The sequence below is a fragment of the Pipistrellus hanaki genome (assembly GCF_964339955.1).
Source record: "Pipistrellus hanaki genome assembly, chromosome: 16".
In the NCBI taxonomy this organism is placed as follows: Eukaryota; Metazoa; Chordata; class Mammalia; order Chiroptera; family Vespertilionidae; genus Pipistrellus; species Pipistrellus hanaki.
The window spans coordinates 31,186,419-31,210,649 of record NC_140518.1 but is presented as its reverse complement, the minus strand read 5'-3'; the positions used below and the strand labels follow the sequence as shown (position 1 = coordinate 31,210,649).

The 24,231-nt window shown below is 37.9% G+C and overlaps 1 protein-coding gene across 5 annotated transcripts in view; it reads left to right on the top strand.

Annotated features, from left to right (window-relative positions):
• SSH2 (slingshot protein phosphatase 2) overlaps window positions 1-24,231 on the top strand; it is a 209,607-nt gene that overhangs the window by 132,794 nt on the left and 52,582 nt on the right. For all 5 annotated transcript variants that reach the window (XM_084862830.1, XM_084862829.1, XM_084862833.1 and 2 more), the window contains 2 exons: window positions 12,894-12,997; window positions 16,365-16,429. In XM_084862830.1, coding sequence (XP_084718956.1) covers window positions 12,894-12,997; window positions 16,365-16,429 — 169 coding nt within the window. The remainder of the gene's footprint in view (window positions 1-12,893; window positions 12,998-16,364; window positions 16,430-24,231) is intronic.

Genomic DNA, 24,231 nt, shown 5'->3' with positions numbered 1-24,231 from the left:
CGAGGCATATGCCTGGGTTGCAGACTCAGTCCCCAGTGTGGGGCGTGCAGGAGGTGGCCGATCAGAGATTCTCTGTCATCATTGATGTTCCTGTCTCTCTCTCCTTCCTTCCTCTCTGAAATCAAAAGGTGTGTGTGTGTGTGTGTGTGTGTGTGTGAGTGTGTGTGTGTGTGTGTGTGTGTGTGTGTGTGTGTGTGTGTGTTTTAAGAGCAGTAAGGTAGGATACAGTATCTGCCATAGAATACCAAACTGGGATGCTTATACAGGTACTAGGTGCACTCAGTGTCTTAAAGGTGACTTGCCAGTGCACATCAAGGGTCCAGAAGCTAAATGAAGAGCAGAAATTGGTGTTAAGCTAAGACTGAAGGATTTTTGTCTATTGGATCTGTCATTTGGGAAATTACCGGCAAACAGGATGAGGAGGAGTTTTAGAGGAATGGATGGGACAGAAGCAAGATGGGAGTAGGTAGAAAATGACTGGCAAGGGATAAAAATGGGGATAGCAAGTATAGACTTCCTTTTAAGGAATTTCAGTAGTAAAGAAAGAGAATTTAAATATAGGGTCACATAAGGGTTTTGTTTTAAGGATGTGGGAAAACAGACTTAAGCATGTTTCTAGGCTGAGGAGAGCAGTAACTGAAACTAGAAGACCAGAGAAAGGGGTCAAGGACACAAATGAAAGGGTTAACTTTTGGCAGCTGGGTGCATCATCACTCAGATTAGGAAAGGGAAATCAGTCTGCAGGTGCGGGAGAGTGATTGGGATAAACCACACCAGCTAGCCTCCATTATCTTGATGTTGTAGAACAGCAGGTTAGCTGGAGAATTGAAGGAAGCAGGAGTTATAATGGGACTCAGGGAGAGTTTGGAATAGCAAGGGAAGTGGATGGGGGTGGGGGGCTGTCTGGAGGTGTTAAGTGCTCAGCTGAGTCAGCTCAGTGTTGTTGCTGTCATCTCTGATACCTTTGTCCTGAGACCATGAAGGTGCTGTGGCATCCAGAGGCATGGTTTTATAATCTCCTTCGGTATTGTGCTGCCTTTCTTTCATTTATTCAATACATATTTATTGGACATCCAGTTAAGTGTCAGGCCCTGTGCTAGACATTAGAGAGATTACATTAGATAGGGCAATTATTCCTGCTCAACAAGCTCGCTGCTCAGACAGATCATATTAAATAACTTATCACCCAGTGGTTCAGTGGTTGAGCATCGACCTATGAACCAAGAGGTCCGGGTTCGATTCCTGGTCGGGGCCTATGCCCGGGTTGCGGGCTGCTTCCCCAGTATAGGGCATGCATGCAGGAGGCAGCCGATCAATGATTCTTTCTCATTATTGATGTTTCTATCTCTCTCTCCCTCTCCCTTCCTCTCTGAAATCAATAAAAATATATTTAAAATAAATAACTCATCAAATAATCTTATAATTTTAAGCTATTATGAAGGGAATTTAGAAACAAACAGAACATATTGTAGGAAAACTAGTTAGGAAATAGATCATGGGACTAAGTTGGATAGGGAAGGAAGAAAAACCAAAATGAGGTTGATGGCTTGGGAAAAATTTGAAGACAGTGAACAAATGAGAGTCACAAAAGAGGAAGTTGTAGTCAACAAGTGGGAATTTGGTTTCTGAAATCAATTCAGTCAAGGCCTGACTCCTTCCAAAGGGACTCTGGGAATTAGAAATCTAAATGGAGTCTTAAGATTGTAGTAGGAATCAGAGCGAAAGGAGAGAAGATTGATCAAGAAAAGAGGTAAGTAAAAGATTGTGGCAGGGATGTCAGAAGATGACAGCAACAAAAAAATAGAACTTTGACCTGAGCCTCACAAGGAGTTTTGCGTAAGGGTAGAAGAGAGAAATGGTTTGAAAGCAGGGTTTGACATTTTGGCCAAGTGCTTAAAAGCATGCATTCCTTCTGCAGGTGTGTTTCAAATACCTGGACAGACATTTGTGGAATCACGCAAATGAAATGACTTTTCAAATGCTGGGCAGTTTTTCTGAGTTAATCTGCTTTTGCTGTGTTAATCCCCACCAACTATTTTAAATTAGGTGCCAAATAATGTTGGTCAGGTCTCTTGGTGATCAATGTATCCAGCATTTTAAAGTCTCAGAAAGAACTGTTCAGGTCATTTATTTTTTTGCTCAAGACAAATTTTAAGTTTTACCTTTTAGAAAGAGAAGTATTTAAGTCTAGAATTTAGGATCGCAGGACTGAGAAGCTTTGTTAATTCAGCCTATGAATAAAACGGGTTCCTGTGGGCTGAGGCTGTTTCTCCTCTCCTTGGAGGAGGGTCTTGAAAACAAGACTCCCACCGCTGTCATTCACCAGGAGGACTAGTGTCAGTTGTGTTGGGATGTTGCCTGAGACCAAGTCCATTCATAGACACCTCGGTGTTTTGGGGGGTGGGAGGTTGTTTTTATTTTTCTTGAGGGGGCTGAAAGCAGGTATTTTGAGATGGCTGCTGGAGACAAGGCTGAGATTTGCTGGGGCAGCTGCAAAGGGACAGAGACTAGAAGGCAGCAGTGGTGTCAGGAGGCCGTCTGGACTCTGAGCTGTACTCAAACTCAAAAACGTTTTGGGTCCGGGCTGCCCCAGTGCAAATCCTGGAGGATCAAAAAAGTGTTGTGGTGCTCTTTTCAAAGATATTCAGAGATTAAAATGATTTTATATCTGTGCTGTTCTCCCAAAATGTGCTAAATTAGGCCCATCTGCTACAGTGGGAGCCTGGTCTAGAGCCTCTCTGAGAGCCCTCCAGTTCTGATCTGTGCTTACTTGGTAGTACTTCAAAAACCCAAACCAAAAGCTAAAAACTTTAAATCTTTGAAAGAAGGTCAAGTGGATGTGTGACCAGGCAGCATCTAAAAGGAAAAACTGAGGACAGTGGAGAACCTGGTGGAGGGGGGAAAAAATGAGGAACTTTTGTAATAATATGAACAATAAAGATTTATTTTTTTAATAAATAAATAAATAAATAAATAAATAAATAAATAAATGGAAAAACTGTTGCTCAGAGAAGACTGAAGAGGAAGCGAGGACTGGGCAGGCATCCGCTTCTTTTTCCTTGTAGGCTTTCTTGCCCTGCTGTCTAGGCCTCATAGTCTTCTTTTTGTTTTTAGCACCTAGTTTTTAATACAATATTTTTAAAAAGCAGTGTTCAATATCCAACAAACTTATTAAAGAAGAAAAAAAAAAAAAAGAAGAAGCAACTTTAGGGGCAGCATGAGAGGATTTGCCTCATGGGAATATGTCAAAATTTTCTCCCCTCAGACCTAAACTTCGTTTTCAGGATGCTGTGAAAAATAGAACAAACATCACACCAAGCTTTGCAGTGAAATCCTGCCTTTGTTCTCTTTAGATGAACTGACCAGATGTGCTTTTAACTCTTGGCTACTTCAAATTATTACATTAGCAATTATATGTTGTAGTAACAGCTAGCTCAGGATAAAGGGTTAAAGAACTGTCTGTGTCAGATGACATGGAGCTGAGTTTAGACTCCACCACAGGCTGTGTGACTTGGGGCAAGACATTAAATTCTCTGAACTTCAGTTGATATATCAGATGCACTGTTACAAACTCACAAATGAATTTCAATTATCTTAAGCAAAATATTTGTTAGAAGGATGTCAGAATCATCTAATGGATGGGAGTCTAAAATTTAGAGACCAGCCAGGGACCAATGGCATTCAAGGAAAGCCAGGGAGCAGGGACAGACTGGTCTATACCTTGCCACCTTCCCCAAAGTGAATGTGACCATCCCTATTGTCCCTAATTCTTGGGTCACTCGTCTAAGATTCAGAGGAGAGTTTCCAACTGGCCAGGCCTAACCCACATGCCAGTTTCCTGCAGGTCCCCTTGCAGTTCCAAATGTTTATTTGGCGGGAGTCCACCAAAAGGAGATAGGATTAGGAAAGAGAGATCTATTAAAAAAAAAAACAATAAATGTCAACTCAGATGTGTCCTACTCTGTAGAAATTGGCAGGTTGAGTTATATGGCCAATGGTAAAAATTATTGATCCTCGATGATGCTTCTTTCTGAACATCTCTAATGAAAACACTCAAAACTAACAAAATAGAATTTAAGGGTTTTTTCACCTCCCTTTATGGTTTATAAGGAAAAGACCAAGAGAGATTAGTCCTGATGGAATTTGTCCTTCAGCCTTGAGCAAACAACCCCTTTTTTTCTTTCTTAGATTGTAGAGAAGTAAGAAAGGGGAAAAACAAATAGCTGCATCTGAGAGTAGTTGTGCTGGGCATTGTGCAACAGTTTTAAGTGGAAGGTTAGCTGGAACTGAAATGGTCTGAGGCAATGGTTAATGAGTTAGAAAAGGAGTCCTAAGCTCCTCTCTACTTTGCCAGTCATGGTCACTACAGCACCCCGCCTCTACTTGTCTGCTGGTAAACAAACAAACAATTCTGCCAGATTCACAGGCATGTCTGCGAGTTTATGCCCTGGGGGAGGGGGTTCCAGCTATCAACTGCCATTTTAACATTATCACTTGAATGTATGGCCCGGTATCTTGGAGATGGGGGATTGTTTAATTATTGATAACAGTACCTACTTCATTTAGGTTTGAATTGTCTCCCATAGTAATCTAAGTTTCTTTAGAATTACAGAATCAAACATTTCTTATTATCTAACTAGGAGCCCAGTGCGAGATTGAAATCTCATGGTGCCAACCACCTTGGAGTCACCAGTATGGCCCTGCCTCCCTCCCCCAGGGCAGGCACAAGGAGGCCCCTGCCTTGACAACCCCCACCCCCACCCCCACTCTCCACCACAACGCTGCATGCACAACTTCCTCCTGTCTGGTTGATTGTTATGGTGTCCTGGTTAATTAGCATATTTCATATATATATATATATATATATATATATATATATATATATATATAGTGTACTTTTGACTTTTTGCAGCTATGTTTCATACATCAAGGCACTATGATTTTTTCTTTCCTGTTTTTTTGGGGGGCGGGGATTTAGCCAAACTTTTTCAATAGGCACTAGTATTGATAGTTCTGTAGTCCTTTGGCCTCTGATCTGATATTTGAAGCTTTTTATTGTGAAATTCTTTTTTTATGTGTTATAGTCACACTAAGTAGGAACATAAACTCTTTAATACCTAATGTAATTGACAGAAGCTTTCCTAGTGCCTTTAATGTGAAAATTGAACAACTAAGCAGAGAAAGTTTATCAGGAAAGGGAGAATGTTAGCGGGTGAAATGAATTAGAAAGTTTCCCCTAGATAACTATTCTTCAGAACAAACTATAGCAGTTTTGATTGTGTGTATTTGAAATTTTCATAAATGCCAACCAATTTACCTTGTGCTATTCTATTTGGATGCAATCAGTATTACATAATAATTTACCTATAAATTTTGGCTTCAGGAAGAAATACCAAACAAACTCAAGAGTTTGACATTAACAAACATAAAAATCTACTTTCTTCATTTTAATGTTGAAACAAAAGTATTACACCTACTTTCTGAAACTTGATTTTCCTCTAATAAGTAATCCATTTCTTCTTGTGTGTTGCATGTAAAACAAAAGAATGTCTACCTATCTGACATTTAGCAGTCTGGCCAGGTGTGCTGTTACTCTTGCTGCCTTGGCCTGCCTGGTCATGGATGATCACCTTGGCCACATTCCTCAAAGATTATTCCAACCTCAGAATAGTTAAATGTTTTCTTCCCTTAATTGACCTTTTCCTCTACACTTGGCCTGAGAAGAAACTGACAGTTAACAAATTTCATGCTGTAGGAAGTGATTCTGATGGGGGGATTGGCACAGCGTGCTTCCCTATATTTATTTAAAGCAGAGTACTGTTTCCTCTATTTTTTAGACTAAAATGCTACTATCATTTCCAACAGAAATTATAGTTCTTTTCTCTACTTTCTAACCCATCTGGGTTTATCTCTCAGCCAGATGTTCTTCATTCCCCTCCATGTAGTCTTTCTGTTCATGGCCCTGGTAGAGGGAACAAAAAAAGGAATGAGACAAGAGTTGAGATTTGGATGGATTTGAGTTTTCTTCTCTCACTCCTTCCTGTACTCTAATTTTAAATTCTGTTGAAAAGCCCTGTAGGGAGACATTGCATTTTATCTTCCATAAAACTATATCAAGAAACTAGAACAGCATAGAAGAGAGTGATTAAGAGTGTGAATTTTCAGGTCAGACCTTGGTTTGAACCCTTGCTCTCATAGTTACTAGCTATATGATCTTGGGCAAATAACTTATGATCTCTGAGCCACTCAATTTCTTCTATGTAAGTTGGGGATAAAAAAAATAGTACCTGCTTCATAGGATTGTTGTGAAGATTAAATGAAATAATGTAAAGTGCTTATTAGCTCAGTGCCTAGCATACAGTACACATCTAGTCATGTTAGCTATTATTAATTTATTTCATATATCTGGATTGAATGAGTTTCTTGTTGAACAAGTGATCTTATGGCAAGAGAGGAATATATGTTCTTCAATTATATTCTGATAAAAATGAGAAAATTATGACCCTGTGTCATTGTCTTATCAAGCAGCTAATTACTCTCCATCTTTACATTAAGAGAGAGTAGTGGTATTCATTTTATCTTGTGTTTTCCTACATATGGGGATTTTAAGTCCTTTTGGGTTTTTATCTAAGTTAGACATCTGTAATCACATATGGATGGCTTCATATAATTTACAGAGAATTCCTGTTTCTGGGCCAGACTCACTCTAGAGAACTGGTCAATTAAAAAAAAATGTGTAAAAGTTTTCACCTGCCTTTCTACATTTTTAATTAGAGGCCAACTCTGTATGTTGATTGAATCTTCAGAGAGACTAATATTTACAAAAATTAATCTCTTGCTATTCTAGCAAGATATTCTAAGCTTTTACCTTACACTGAAATACATGTGATTAAATTTGCTTATAATTTTCTTCATATGCAAATAAAGCATTTATTTTTCTAGTTGAATTTGATCCACCTAAACTCTGGTGGTTGCAAATTTTATTTTTTTTACTTCCATGCCACTGTGCTGCCATCACATCTTTGATAGCATATTTTTCAGTGTTGATAAGGGATTTTGGTAATCAGCCACGTTTTCCTTCCTTGTGATCAACAATGTATGCCACTTGTGTGATAACTGGGAGTCATAATCAGGCTACAAAATAAAGAGCATTGATTGTACCATCTAGAGTGTATCTGCCATGACTCTGGAAGCCTGTACTGCAGCTAGATCTACTGTGTATTTTGTTTTATCAGAAAAGTCTTTTATTGAGATGTATGTAAATGGAAAGTCATCTTTCCCTTATACCATATAGGAGTTTGACTTCTGGTCTTTCTCTTATAATCAGGAATTTTCCAAGTAGCATTGGAAACCCTCCCCTTATGAAAGCACTACATACATGTTAGAGAATACACTTAAAATGTTTTAAAGCATAAGCAAGAGATTTATCTAAGAACAGTATTACAGAACTCCAAAAACCAGGAAGTTAGTTCTTAAACTGTCAAAGGGAAACTATCTCTGTCTCACAAAAGGAATGGCTGATGTATGCTTGGTTGTTTTAAGCTCACAACAAATCTACTTCTTTTGTAGATGTTGGGCCTACTTTGTTTACAGGAAACCAAAGTGCCCGCAGCTATAACTTTGCCTGGTGACTTTTTAGTCTTTATTTTAAAAATATTTTCATTTAGTAAAGTAGACAGTTGCTGTGTTGGCAGAGTATGAATTTCATTTCCTGTCTGTGGTGTACCCCACTCATCCTGTCACTCAGACATTTTGTTTTAGGTTGTTCCCGTAATATGAGTGAAACAGTGACCCACAGCATGGTAACATGTGCGTACCGAGAATGTAACAAGAGACAAGGCTTGTGCAATAGACCACAGAGCACAGTGCTTTATTTAAAGATGAAAACAAAGCAAAATAAAGGCAGCCCCTCCCACCCAGCATGCAAACATAAGTGGACTCATGCTTGTTTTTAGAAGACATGTTCCAATCTATTTAGCAAGTTACCTCAAAGGCTTATCAGCTTCATGCCACTTGATCAAAGGATGAAATTCAGTCAACAACTAAAATTTTATAGGGTGATTTAATTTCATTTGTCAATTAATGTATTATCAAACACTTTTATAGTCTATTAATCTGCCATCTATATTTAGTTCTATAGCAATTATTATTTTAAATTTACCTTTCTTGTTGAAAGTATTACAGATGTCCGCAACATCGATCAGCTGCCTCCTTGGCACCCCCTTGGCACTTTCCGGTGTTGCAGACCACCACTGACTCCCTCCACCCCTCCACCCCACTCAAACCCAGTCCTTTGTCGCACTATTGTCTGTGTACATGAGTTATGCATATACTAGTACGCATATAAGTTGTTTGGTTAATCTCTTCCCACCCTCCCCACCCCCCTTCCCTCTGAAGTATGCCAATGTTGCATGCTTTAATGTCTCTGGATCTATTTTGTTTGTCAGTTTATTTTGTTCATTAGATCCACATATAAGTGAGATCATGTGATACTTGTCTGAATTATTTCTCTTAGCATAATACTCTCCAGGTCTCTCCATGCTGTCTCAGAGGGTAAGAGATCCTTCTTTTTTACAGCTGCATAGTATTCCCATTGTGTAAATGTGCCACAGTTTTTTTATCCATTCATCTACTAATAAGCATTTGAGCTGTTTCCCCATCTTAGCTACTATAAATAACGCTGCTGTGAACATAGGGATGTATATATTCTTTCTGGCTGGTGTTTTAGGCTTCTTAGGATATATTCCTAGAAATGAAATCACTGGGTCAAATGGCACTTCCATTTTTAATTTTTGAGGAAACTCCACACTCTTTTTAATAATGGCTGAATCAGTCGGCATTCCCACCAGCAGTGTACTAGGGTTCCTTTTTCTCCACATCCTCATCCTGTTGATTTATTAATGGTAGCCATTCTGGCAGGTGTGAGGTGGTGCCTCATTGTTGTTTTAATTTTTGCATCTCTCTGATAATTAGTGATATTGAGAATTTTTCATGTCTTTTGGCCATTTGTATGTCCAATTTGGAGAAGTGTCTATTCAGGTCCTCTACCCATTTTTTAACTGGTTTGTTTATCTTCCTTTTGTTGAGTTGTATGAGTATATTTTGGAAATTAACTCCTTATCAGATGTATCATTGGCAAAATACGTTCTTCCATACAGTAAGTTCCCTTGTCATTTTGATGCTAGTTTCTTTTGCTGTGCAGAAGCTTTTTATTTTGATGTAATTCTGTTTGCTTATTTTTTCCTTTGTTTCTCTTCCCCTACGTGATATATCTATGCAAATTCTGCTACATGAGATGTCTGAGATTTTGCTACCGATAGTTTCTTTTATGATTTTTATGATTTCACAACTTTTATCTATTTTGAGTTTATTCTTATGTATGGTGTAAGTTGGACTAGTTTCATTTTTTTTTTTTTTTTTTTGCATGTACCTGTCCTATTTCCCCAACACCATTTTTTGAAGAGACTGTCTTTACTCCATTTTATGCTCTTGCCTCCATCGTCAAATATTAATTGAACATAATGGCTTGAGTCAATTCTAGTTTCTCTGTTCTGTTACATTGATCTATATGCCTGTTCTTGTGCCTTTACCAGGCACAATTAGTAGTGGCTTTGTAGGATCACTTGATAACCACTATTGTCATCCCACCAACTTTATTCTTCTTTCTTAAGATTGCTGAGGCAATTTGGGGTCTTTCTTTGTTCCATGTGAATTTTTAGAGTACTTGTTCTAGATCTATGAAATATGCTATTGTGGGTTTTTAAAATATACTTTTATTAATTTTAGAGAGAAACGGTGAGAGAGAAAGAGATAGAAGCATCAGTGATGAGAGAGAATCATTGATTGGCTACTTCCTGCACGTCCCCTACTGGAGATCGAGCCCCCAACCCGGGCATTGATGTTTCTCTCTCTCTCCCCTGCTACCTTCCTCTCTGAAATCAATTTAAAAAAAAAAATTTTAATGGGTGTTGGATTTTGTTGAATGCTTTTTCTGCATCTATTGATATGATCATGTGATTTATCTTTCAGTTTGTTTATGTGAGAATACAGAATTTCTGTAATATGTTTCTTTTTTAAAAACGTATTTTATTGATTTTTTTACAGAAAAGAAGGGAAAAGGATAGAGTTAGAAACATCAATGAGAGAGAAATATCGATCAGCTGCCTCCTGCACACCCCCTACTGGGGATGTGCCCGCAACCAAGGTACATGCCCTTGATCGGAATCAAACCTAGGACCCTTCAATCTGCAGGCTGACGCTCTGAGATAAACCGGTTAGGGCCAGAATTTCTATTTTTGTTTTTAATTACAGTTCCTGCTGCAGTGATGTAATAGACATAACAGTGGGGGGTGGGGGGGAGTTAATGAATTCATCCATCAAATACTGAACACCTAATATGTGCTTGGCACTATTTCCAGTGTTGCAGACCAAAATAAAATCCTTGCTCTTCATGGAGCTTATATTCTGTTATAGGGAGATAACTGCAATCAAGTATACAAGTGAACAAATATAATTTTAGCCTATGATAAATATTTAAAGGAAACAAAACAGAAACAGGATAGAGTACGATTGAGATGGGGCTGGGGGGAAGATGATGATACTGGAGCTATGACTTAGTTTGGCAGGCCAATGGAAATGTGTCCCAAGTAGAAAACAAAAATCACAAAGGCCCTGGGAAGGAGGCTGAAATATAGAAGAAGCAGAAGGCAGTGCAACTAAATCATAGTAAACAAAAGGGGAGATGGAACAAGATCAGAGAAGTAACTTACCGGATGTTACACAGCCTTGAAGTCCAAGCTAAAGATTTTTGCTTTTATTTTAAGTACAAAGGGAAGCCATTGGAGGGTGTTTAGCAAGGACATGATATTATGTAATATATATCCATAATTACAGATCTATATATTTTAAATCACTCTGGTTGCTCTTTGGTAAGTGGATAGTAGCAGTGCAAGGTGGTTGCGAACAGACCAGTTAAGAGGCTTTATGTTGACATAATGACTGGGATTAGTTTCACTTCAAGTACAAGGAGAATGATAAAATAAACAAGGTTAGTCCTGGCTGGGGCTTAGTGGTTAGAGCATCAGCCCACATCCTGAAGGATCTTGGGTTTGATTCCTGGTCTAGAGCATGTTGCCTGGGTTAAAGGTTTGATTCCAAGCCCCTAGTTGGGACATGTGTGGGAGGCAACCCATGAATGTGTGTCTCTCTCACATTGATGTTTCTCCTCCCCCAGATCCCCTAAAAATCAATGGAAAAAATTTCCTGAGGTGACAATTAACCAGAAAAAAAAACAAGCTTTGCCATGAATTAAAGCTGAAATGTATGAGAACATGGGTGTTTGTGTTTTTTTTTTACAGCAGTCTAGGTGAAAAATGATGGTGCCATGGACCTTTCATTGTTAGAGTATTAGTGGAATTAAGTGGACAGTTTCAAGAATGATTTAAAAGTAAAGTTCAATATGTACACATATAATAATTTAATTAAAAATTAATTAATTAATTAATCAATTAAAAAATAAATTTTAAAAAAGAAACTTTCCTCTTGTTGGAGGAAAAAGTCACCCCAAAAAATAAAATTAAATTAAAAAAGAAAAAAGAAAAGAAAGTTCATGGGTTTTTCTGATGGGTTACATATATATTATTATAGGAAAAAAGAGAAACCAGTAATAACTGTTATATATTTGACTCAGACAACTTGGGTGGATGAGGCTAGGGATCAAGTTCACGAGGGCCTCAAGAGATTAGTTTTGGCAATGTAAGTTTGAGAAGCCAGTTACTTTTCCAAGTGGAAATGTAGAGTAGGCAGTATCCTATCTAATAAAAGAGTAATATGCAAATTAACCATCACTCCAACACACAAAATGGCTGCCCTCCATGTGGTCAAAGATGGTTGCCCCCATGTGGACACAAGATGGCCACCACAAGATGGCCAGCAGGGGAGGGTGGTTGTGGGCAATCAAGCCAGCAGGGGAGGGCAGTTAGGGGCAATCCGGCTAACAGGGGAGCAGTTAGGCATTGATCAAGCTGACAGGGGAGTGGTTAGGGGTAATCAGGCAGGCAGGCAGGCAAGCAGTTGGGAGTTAGCAATCCTGGATTGTGAGAGGAATGTCAGACATCCCTCAAGGGGTCCCAGATTGGAGAAGATGCAGGCTGCGATGAGGGACACCCCAATCCCCTTGCATGAATTTCATGCACCGAGCCTCTAATATGTCTAATGATAGTAACTAATCTTTACTAAAGGCACCACTCTTAAGAAGCTGTAGTCTGCCGAAACTGGTTTGGCTCAGTGGATAGAGCGTCGGCCTGGGGACTGAAAGGTCCCGAGTTCGATTCCGGTCAAGGGCATGTACCTTGGTTGTGGGCACATCCCCAGTAGGGGTGGTGCAGGAGGCAGCTGATTGATGATTCTCTCTCATCTATGTTTCTAACTCTCTATCCTTCTCTCTTCCTCTCTGTAAAAAATCAATAAAATATATTTTAAAAAAAAAAAGAAGAAGAAGAAGTTGTAGTCTTATTGACTCCTCACAACATCCTTATTTTATTTTCTGTTTTATGGATAGTAGAATTTAGACCCAAAAAAATTCACTCAGGTAAGAAGTAGCAGAACCAGGATTCAAATCTAGGCAGTCTGGTTCCAGAACCTTTACCCTTTTTATGTTTGCAGAGTCTTCACTCTTAACTGCTATCATGTAATGTATATGGAATATATTAAGTCTGTTTCATAAAAATTGTCTAGGCAGAACTGTATGAATAACCATGGTCTCTTTTGATTTTATTTTTACTTCATACCATGAAGTTGGGACTTTGGATTAGGGAAGAGAAAGTAATTCCAAAGTGGGTCTCCATCTTAGTCTTTGATTATTTATTTGTTTGTTTGTTTGTTTGTTTTTGTAGCATCAGCGAGAGCTTTCTAACTGTCAAAGGTGCTGCCCTTTTTCTACCACGGGGAAATGGCTCATCCACACCAAGAATCAGCCACAGACGCAACAAGCATGCAGGTAAAGCTCAACATAATCCATTCCTTTCTTAGTTTCTTTGATTCTTTTGTTCTAAAAGGTTGGCTACCTCATCCCCATTTCTCCAACAGTTCTGTAGTAGTGAAAGAAAGCTTTCCACTGTGCTAATCTCACTTTTCTTTAACTCTGAGACCATTTTTGTGACACTTAGCAGAATGCCTTATACATTTCATAGATGTTCAATAAATATTTGTTGGAAAAATAATGAGGTACAAAAATACTCTAATAAAGTCTATATGACTTCTCAATTAAGGTTTTGATAACTAAAAGATGTTCAGATGTTTCCTTGAATTCTATGCAAAATCATTTCAAGTAACCAAAGATCACATTTCTTTTTCCTGTCTACACTCTATTGATGATACATGGAAAATGATATGATTCATTCATTTATTCATTCATTCATAGATAGATATAGATAAATAGGTAGATAGATAGATAGATAGATAGATAGATAGATAAATAGAAAGAATATATACTGAGATAAATAAGCTCAGTGTCACTGCTGTGATATCAAGTTAGTAAATCACATTGAAAATACTAGTTATGTACTAGAGTATACTTCTTGATTGTGTGTGCACTAAAAAAAACTGGGAACTTAACTCAGAGGACTTTTATAGGAACAAGAAGTCATCAAATAAAGTTTACCTAGATATGGATATAATAATCTGATTTTGAATAACCTGCTAGCATTCTGCTTCCTATTCCAATTTGAGGTTTTTTCCTACACACATCCACGCAATTTTAGGACACCAGAGGGGTATTTACAATTCAACTGAATTCTGACACTGTCAGATAACTCAGATCCCAGCCCAGTTGTCCAAAACTTCTTGCTCCCCATTTCAGATGTCAATTATAAGTCCAGGTTGTGTCTGGATTGAAGGTTCCAATGATCCCTTCTTGGGTTCAGTTTTTTTTTTTTTTCCAGAGCAGCTCACATTACTCAGAGAAACTTATAAAAGGATATAACTCAGGAATAGCCAGATGGAAGAAGTGCATAGAGCAAGATATGTGGGAATGGGTACAGCATTTCTAAGCTTTCTTTAAATGTGTCATTCACCCCAAATCTCCAGGTGTTCACCAACATGGAAGCTCTCTGAACCCACTCCTTTGGGTTTTTATGGAGGCTTTATTACATAGGCATAATTGAGATAAATTATTGTCCAGTGGTGATCTAGTCAACCTCCAGCCCTCCCCTCTCAAGCTTTTTCTTCTTTCCCTGTCCCCTGGCAACCAGCCTCCATGCTTAAATATGTTCCAAAAGTTGTGTCATTAACATAACAAAAGACACCATGATTGCTCTCCTCAACTTCAGAAGTTCTAAGGGTTTTTGGAGCTCTGTGCCAGGAACAGGATGAAGACCAAATATATATTTTTTATAAATCACAATATCACACCTGCTAATAGTAGTTACATGCATTTATATTTCCATTTGTTGGATTTCTCTAAAGTCAGGTGTAATTGTGCTGATAAAGATAAGAAAGAATCAGCGAAAGTGCATCTAGGGAAAATGGTCTTTAGGCATAAGCTACCTCTAGGTTTAGGAAGATAGTGTAAGCCTCTCTTCTGACAGCAAGCCTTGTTTATGTCATTTGGGAGGAAAATAAAAGTCAACCTGAGGATAGTAATTGAAAAATCCTGATCAGTGCTGTTCAAAGAGTGAACATTTATTGTTATAAATGTGCCACTTTGATATGTTACCTCAAGGAGTGAAATATATTGGAATTACCAGGAAGAGAACAAAGAAGACTGTAAATCTTGAGTGTGTAGGTCAGAGGTGAAAGCCAGAAATACTGTATCCCATAAGCCAGTAGTTGAGTTTAGCTCCAGTCCAAATAATCTCAGCTATTTTAGTGGCTGTCCCACTTCTTATTTGAACCTTCATCTAGTTATAAATGTAGCAGCTCAGAATTATAACTCATCTCATTGGATTATTCTCCTACCACAATTCTTCAGCATGGACATTTTTTAAAAGAATAAAGGGTAAAAAACTCTTGAAACATTAGCTTTGGATTACATTTTCTAAAACCTTCCTCTTCAGTGCCCACCACCAGAAGGGGGGTAGGGGAGAGGACACTTCCCCCCAAAACTAAATGCACAGAGGAAGTAGACCCAGCTAAGTTTTGTATTTCTTTTTATCACTTTCAGTAAAGAGAAGACAAAATATTGGTTTAAATCCAGCTTGTTTGACTAAGATGTTAGGCAGATTGCTCTGTGGCATGTAATAAGAAGTGGTGTTGCTGGCTTTCTAAGTTCCTGTCCCTGGTTGGCCTTTTTCTTTCATCAAGCTTCCACACTCAACTGCCACCCAGGTTTCTACTTGACCTTGTTCACTTAGCTTTCCCCATACTAAAAAGAAAAGCAGATTGGACACAAACTGAATGCGCTTGATTTGTAATCCAGACCAGAACAGATGAGGCAGTGTGGGTGTAAACACAGCTTACAAAACAAGACCTTCACATAAGCTAGAGCTGTCTTGGCTGACCTCACAGTGACTGAAAGATCATGGCAGAATTGAGAGCAGATTAAGGGCTCATTATGTCTAATTGTACTTTCTTATGTATATTTCTTACACTAGTTAGAATTCCTTATCTGGGCTTCATTTAAAATATTCCAACGCTTTCTTATTACATTGGACTTAAAAAAGCGGTGGACCTGGATGGGCAGGAATGAAGTTTTTCTCCTCTGATTGTATTAATTTATGATAGTACATTATCTGATTGTCTCCTAATATCTAAAGCCTCAGATTCCTAGTACAGAATAGAGAATTTAAGATAACCTATAATAGTTTAATACAAAAAATTTTCAACTTTGTTTTATAGGATATATAAGAACAAATGAGGATTCAAATAATAGTTGGCCATTTTAAAATTCTTACTATGTTCAGTAGATATACATTCCTTGGGATCTACTATATTTAATAAGTACTTTTATTTTAATGTCAGCCATTAATGTGGAAATAATTTTAAACTGTTGACATTATTCTAGGGGGAAATTTGAACATCTTCTTAGGTTAAGTGCAACTGGAGATTATTGGTGAAGAAATAAGAATGTCAAGATTCACTGGTACCTTCTTGTGGGTTTGAAAGTACAGCCTGTACTGCCTTTGCCCAGCAGTTTTCACACCTCCACTCTCATCAACATCCTCCACAGTACAAAAGGGAGATTGGTTTCAAGTGTCCCTTCCATAGGACAAACACAAACAAGCGTTACTGTAGTATAGGCTAAAAGTCAATATAATTATAGTCCTTCAGTGAACCAAAACTTTTACACGTCCTTAGAGTCGAAGGAATCCCCTATGTTGACACTGCAATAGAGAATAATTACTTTTTTGTTTTGTAAATTTCACCAGGTGATCTCCAACAGCACCTCCAAGCAATGTTCATATTACTCCGCCCAGAAGACAACATCAGGCTGGTAAGTTAGTGTATCCCTATAACTCTCGTCCTCAAAAGACTGTCCAGTACATCGAACTTTATGCAGTCATTTTTATGTCCCAGCACAGTACTGGGAATTCCATGGAAAGAAAAGAATGGCATGTCCCTATTATCAAAGAGCTTAGAATATAATTGAGGATATGAACTAAAGTGAAATGGTGTGAAATAATTTGATGATTCAAGACTTAGTGAATACCAGTTTGTACGTTATTGACCATAACAACAATTAAAGTTCTGAAAAGAGGAAACTTGGAGCTTGAGCTGAGTCTTGGCTTAGATTGCAAGAAGAAAGGAGACCTTCATTCTACATGAGGACACAACTGAAGCAAAAGCACACCAGAAAGAGACAAGATGAGAGTGCAATGGCCGAGGTTTTATGCTGGTCTCAGAGCTGGGAGACCTGGGCTCTAGTTTTTACTACTCATCTGACGTTGGACAAGTTGCTTAGCCTGTCCGTGCCTGCTCTCCATCTTCTTTCACGGTGTAGAGAATCAAATGGATGTGAAAGCATTACTGAGTATAAAATGCTACCTAAATAGGGGGATTATTGTTACTATAGGGAAGATAAGATACCAGAAATGAGGCAGGCAGATAGGGACTTCATGCTCCGAACTAAAGGTCTCAAACCCCCAGTTCATAGGCCGGAGATGTGTTTTGTTTGGACTGCTTCCTTGTTTAGGGTTTGTTTGTTCAATCTCAGCCAGAATTTTAAAGTTGGGTGGTTTTACATAAAAAAAATCCAGACTTGAGACTTTTCTTTAATATTCTGGCAACACTGAAACCTGTTGTCATATGCCAAACTTGACTAGACCTGGTGGAAAGGAGAGCATTGGTGTGGCCTGGATTCTTAATCTACCATAATCTCCACATATACTATTGTCTCCTGGACAGTAAAGCCATGTGTAACTTTGTCGTCATTGCTTCACTGTTTTCTTACAGTAAAACATCTCATAGAAGTAGGAAAACAAAAATGGGATGAGCATGTTTCTTTGTGGAAAGTAATAAGTTGTTCTACCAGGGATCCTCAAACTTTTTAAAGTGGGGGCCAGATCACGGTCCCTCAGAGAGCTGGAGGGCCGGACTATATGAACTACTAATTCCTACTGTAACACCTCGGCTGCGCTCACTGCCCAAAAAACCTGGCGGGCCGGATCAGACTCCTCTGCGGGCCGTAGTTTGAAGACCCCTGTTACACACTTAATATTCACATGGCCTACTTCACTCATAGTCCCTATTTAAGCCTCTAGGAGGTGGCACCTCTACCTCTTCAGTAAGCAGTAGTAAAGCATTATAGGTTTCTAAGCCAAGGAATTACTGGGAGAGCTACAGTATTTAAGAAAAATTCCTCAGAAGCAAATACAGAATAAAGGGGAGGAGGGGGACATCTTAAATTAGGGAGACCTGCCAGGTAGTTATGGTAATAATCCAGGTGTATGATGATAACTCTTCCAGCTTAGGCGGGTAACTTGAAAATTGGGTTTCCACAGACATGTCAAGTTCAAGTATTTGATCTCTGCTTCTCTCTGGAAAGAGAAATAATGAGTAGAATATAAGAATGACTAGAAAATCATTCTTATGATGATCAGGCCTCTGAATTCTATGGTAATTACTGATTCTTTATTCACTTAATTATTATTTGTTTAAACTATGTCTTTTTTTTTTCTTCTTCTCAATTGCTGCCTCTATCACCTTGACATAGCCACTAATTTTTGTTGAAAAAGTAATTTAAAAGAATTAAAATAAAAAATCCTCTCGTAATTATTTTATATTCTAATCCTAAAGTAGCATTTATACACTTTTCTATATTATAGATTTTTTTCTATATTTCTTGACATATGTTGTCTTAAATAAATGAACAAAGTGGAATGCAGTTCTTACAGCATTACTAAAAATAGTGATACTCCAACTTTAGAGTACAGCAGAATCACCTGCAGGGTCTTGTGAAACTGCTGCTTGCTGGACTCTACCTGCTGAGTTACCCATAATAATGGCTATTTGCATATATCATGTGTCCAATAGATATTTGTTGATAGTTTCCAAAACTTGTGTGGTTTGGTAGAGCTAAATCTGACATCTGTCACTAACTTTTTCTCATTGATAACCTACAGAGTTTGGATTGTACCTCTACTAGTAAATGTCAAAATAATTTTAACAATAAGAGACATGGGAGAACATTAAGGGAGCAATTAGGAAGGTAGAATTAACAATTAAATTTTTTTATTTCCTTGCTAAAATATGCAGCTTCAGCTGCTTTGCATATCTAAAATGTAAATTCGGGAAATATAACTGATGCCTCTGAATTAATTCAGAGTTCAAATGACAAGCCTTTTTGCAGTTGTTTGAATTGTTACAAACACATAGTCATTATGTTTCAGATTATTGTGTGAGTCATCTTCAAGAAAATGAGTGAATACATTGTGTGCTTTGGACAAATTAGCACTTTTCTAACTGAAAGGAGCGTTTGTAGACTCAAAGCAAAGCCTTTTGTTTTGAGTTAAATTTGGAATGCTAAAACTCTCATTCTGGGACTTGGGCATAAGGTTAAAAGTTTGATAGTCAACTGAAAGCCCTGCCTTTAATTTTTAATAACTCAAAAACAAATAGAGTTACCAAATCCCACATTTTGCTTCAGCATTAAAAATAGGGTTAAATTTTTTCTCCAGAGAATCCTGCTTTCAAAATAGTTTCAAGCATTAACTTTAGTACTTAGGAAGACCATAGCTGGTACAATAAAGACAGTGGTTTATATATAGTACGGTTGCACATTATCAAATACCCATTTATTTATTTTTTAAAAAATAGACTTGAAACTTAAGGACTTTTCTAACATTTGAAATAACATCAGCTAATATTTTTAACTAGAGCTGAAGTGTGCTGATAAGGTATGAGGAGGTGTTTTTGAGTACTTTGCAGGAGAGTTTAAGAAAATAAGTTTTTTGTGTGTGTTTTTGTTTGTTTTTTTGTTTTTTGGGTTTTTTTTTTAAATATATTTTATTGATTTTTTTTACAGAGAGGAAGGGAGAGAGATAGAGTTAGAAACATCGACGAGAGAGGAACATCGATCAGCTGCCTCTTGCACACCCCCCACTGGGGATGTGCCTGCAACCAAGGCACATGCCCTTGGCTGGAATCGAACCCGGGGCCTTTCAATCCACAGGCTGACGCTCTATCCACTGAGCCAAACCGATCTCGGCAGAAAATGAGTTTTTTTTAACAATTTTTTAAAAACATTCTTAGCTATTTGGATAAGTACCCTTCTAGTCGTGTGTGTGTGTGTGTGTGTGTGTGTGTGTGTGTGTGTGTGTGAGAGAGAGAGAGAGAGAGAGAGAGAGAGAGAGAGAGAGAGAGAAAGATTGATTCTGAGAATTGTTCTTATTGAGGTGGACAGTGATGAAAATAGCCAAATCTGGGCATCTGAAAACCTTCTAGTCTGTCTAAAGCATTATCTCTATAATTCTAAGAATCAAAAGTATAAAGTAATGTAAGATAATAAGGGCTTATGTCTGGGGGGAGTGGGTGGAAGGGTTATGCTCGAGTAGATACGGGTGTGTGTTTATAAAAGTGACAGTGGATAACTGAGCACTTGTTAATGAATGAATGAGACTGGGCGGGGGGGGGGGGTGGGGACGGTATATGAAAAGAAAGGCTTAGTAGTTCTAAGCAAAAGTATGCCAGAGAGAGTTGTTTTTTTTACAAAAATAGATGAAAATACAAGTGCTGTTTATAATCTTTCTTCACACTTGATCTGGATATTTTTCCATGTCAGTAAATAAAACTTTTTAAATAGCTACACAGAATATTTCTTCTTTGAGAATTTCATAAAGATAGATTTTTTAAAAATAATATCCAGAGTCTCCCTCCAGCTGTATTACTTTTGAATTCAGTGTTTTCTAGTTTATTAGTGTCACATAAAGTCTCCTTTAATTTTCGATATTGACTTTGTTTTGTTCTTTTGGCAAGAATGTAATATTTACATACTTTTGAAACCTTTCTCTAATGGATTGGGTGAGCTGCCTGTCTAGACGCTGGGACTTTGTACCGTGGCTTCCTGCAGGTAAACATTGCATGCAGGGACATGATGTTAGACTCTTGGTGGAAAAAAAAATTAAAGGCAAAGGTACCGGGCAGCTTAGGGAGGAGTATTTCCTGATGTTGGATGATGCTGAGGAGATAAGTTATTGGATCAGATGGTATTTGTGAACTGATGTAATCAGATACATTTAAATTTAGTTACTGAGGGAAGTTTTAACGTCACTCTTTATAGATAAACTTTGAAAATAGGTTGGGTTCTTGCCTCAGAAATAAAGCAAAAGCACATTACTTCTCAGACCTACCTCAGTCCTAGGATTGCTGGATCCAGTTCACCTGAAACTTGTAATAGGATTTCAAATGTAGTCAATAAATGAACTTTCTTGGAATAATTTTCTCAATTGCTATTGCTGCCCAATTTAAAAATCTAAAATATTGTTTTTTGTGGACAATTAGAATAAACTTCAGTAATATCCTTTTCATTGAGAACTTTAATTAATCAGATGCATCTGAATTGTCTTATTCCAGACATTTATTTCATTTAAGTTCTAGAGACTAGAAATGTTTCAATTGCTGCCAATTCTATTAGGTTATTATGTACAAACTACCACTTTAAATTACATTTGTCTGATTGGCTTAGTAAATTAAATTAGATTATTATATTTTATTAATCTTCTCCCAAAAAAGAAATATGAAATGAACCTCAAAACATGGTGAATATTTGATTTTTCTTAATGCTCTGGCTCTTAAAATTTTTAATTCCTTCACCTAGAATTTTGAAGCTTAAGAATTTTGGACAATGAAGAATTTTTTCTATAAAGAATTTTATTTCATTTTTCTAATTAGGATGTAATTGAAGTAATGTCATGGCATCTGATCCTCTAATTAAATAAGCTACACTTCCCATTAGTAAGAATTTAACAATTTCTGTAGATACCGTCATCAAATCCCAGGACCTCTAAGTGCTATTCTTCCAAGAAGCTTAAAATTCAGTGAATCTGAGATATGCCGTTATTTAGGCCCAAGTCAGAATGAGATGACTGGGGCCTTTCCCATTAGGATTGGGATGTTCCGTTGACATGAGGGCCAAACATTTGAAATGCTTTGTATAAGATAGATGGAAGTAAGGAAGGAAGGAAGGAAAGAAGGGAGGGAGGGAGGGAGGGAGGGAGGGAGGGAGGGAGGGAGGGAAGGAAAAAGGGGAAAAGGGAAAAAGGGAAAGAAGAAGAAATAGAGTGTTGTTCAGTGGTTAGAATGTTGGCCACACTCCAAAGGATCTCAGGTTCGATTCCGAAAGGGCACATACCTGGGTTGCAGGTTGGACCCCTGGCAACCAATCAATGTGTCCCTCACATAAATGTTTCTCTCTTCTCTCTCTCCCTTTCCCCTTTCCTCCCTTCCACTCTGTCTAAAAGCAATGGAAAAAATATACTTGAGTCAGGGTTTTAAAGAATAAAAGGAGACAACTAGTGTTTGCACTGAACAGTACAAAGAAACTTGCTGCCCACCTGCTAAGTTGGCCCAATAACATGCATGATAGTTAATACTTAAGGAGGTTCTTTTTTTTTTTCCTTTTATCAGCTTCAACTTAGCTAATCAGTTGCCACTGGTTGGTGTAGAAGCTGTCGGTAAATTATCAGAACCGCAGTTCAGTTGTTCCCTTGCCATTTGTATTTGAGCATTGCCAGAAATTCTCAGAGCCTTGACAGAGGATAAAAGCACCTCTAACAAACATATTCTGCAAAGTGAACATTTGGCTCACGCTTGCCTGGGCAAGCCCAAGTTTAGACATATAACAATATCTGAGATCTTGTTTATAAGAAACTCCAGTTTACCTGCACTGGATTACTGGTTAATTTAATATTTTGTGAAGCATCTCTAGAATCAGAGAGTCCATGGTGCCTCCAGTCTCTGTTGCATGTACTCCTAGCCATAGCTCTTTGTGTATACCGCTCACATGGTCCCAGCACACTAGGGCTTGACCTTCATCAACTTAACTATTAGTTCCTCTTGGCTACTCACAAATAAATTTGGGTTGAAATGCTCTATTCATAGAACATAAAGCTAGGAGTGCACCTCCCTACCTTGTGTACTTGGAATCAAGTGAACATTACTTCTTATATCACTTCTTAGTAGAAACAAACTTTAATGTAGCCACTTCTGCTGTTTGTGCTTCCTGGCTTTTCTTAGGAGTGTCAGAATAGAGACAAAAAGATATCTATAGAATCACCTCTGCCTTGATAAATGGGTCATTTGAGCTATGTAACTATGTCTCTTTTTCCCTTGGCCTGGCCAGTGATGGAATTAGGGGAAGGAGACTCCAAGAAGAACAGCACTGAAAGAATTCCAAAAAGAAATTTTCTGTTGTCTTGAGCCAATTAATGGTTTTGGAACTCTCTCTTCTGAGATAAGGAATGTGGGTGGGGTTAATTTATACAGAAGAAATTGCCTCTATTCATTTCCCTGGTTTTTTGTTATAGAGAAAAGGAATGGACTAAATGTACACTTCATGAGGGTAGGAACTATATTTCTCTTTCTTCTCTACTCTTGAATCTTCAGCACTTCTGCTCTGATTGTATACACAATAGATAAATAGTAAATATTTGAATGAATATTGAGTGGAAGTGATTTTACTTTATTTTTAAGGTTTATAAAGTATTTTTTGAGCTTCTTATCAATAAGATTCTCAAATATATAAAGCACAAACTGTATCCTCATGAACCCATTACACAGCTTTAATAACCATCAACATTTTGCCAGATTTCTTTCATCTAGTTCCCCTTTTTTTCTCTTTTTGTTAGAACATTTTTAAATCACTTTATTGAAGTATAATTGAAATACAAAAAGTTGTACATATTTTATGTATACAACTTGATAAGTTTGGAAATAAGTAAAGACCATTAAACCATCACCACAATCTATGCCATGAACATATCCCTAACCTGAAAACCTTTATTTTTAAAAAAATATATTTTATTGATTTTTTACAGGGAGGAAGGGAGAGGGATAGAGAGTTAGAAACATCGATGAGAGAGAAACATTGATCAGCCGCCTCCTGCACACCCCCCACTGGGGATGTGCCCGCAATCAAGGTACATGCCCTTGATTGGAATCGAACCTGGGACCCTTCAGTCCACAGGCCAACGCTCCATCCACTGAGCCAAACCGGTTAGGGCAAAACTTTATTTTTTAGAGCAGTTTTAGGTTCACAGAAGATTTGAGCAGGAGGTATAGCAGGTTATTTCATTCAACCTTGTTTTCTGTTACAACATTGATGAGATGCCACAGGAACATAACTTGCTTCTATCAATTAGCCCCTGGTAAAATTGGTTTTGTTATATGTTGTTTTGCTTAAAGTCACAGAAGCTATTGATGATATTAAGTGAGGACTTACTGTCAGAGATTTCCTATATACCCTCTGTTCCTATAGCTCCCCCATTACCTTCATTCCCCACCAGAGATGTACATTCATTATATTTATAGACCTACATTGACACATCGTTATCAACTCCAAGTCCATAGTTTACATTAGGATTTACTCTTTGGTATTGTACATTCTATGGGTTTTAATAATGATGTGTAGCCAAAGCCGGTTTGGCTCAGTGGTAGAGCGTCGGTCTGCGGACTGAAAGGTCCCGGGTTCGATTCCGGTCAAGGGCATGTACATTGGTTGCGGGCACATCCCCGGTAGGGAGTGTGCAAGAGGCAGCTGGTCGATGTTTCTCTCTCATCTCTCTCATCGATGTTTCTAGC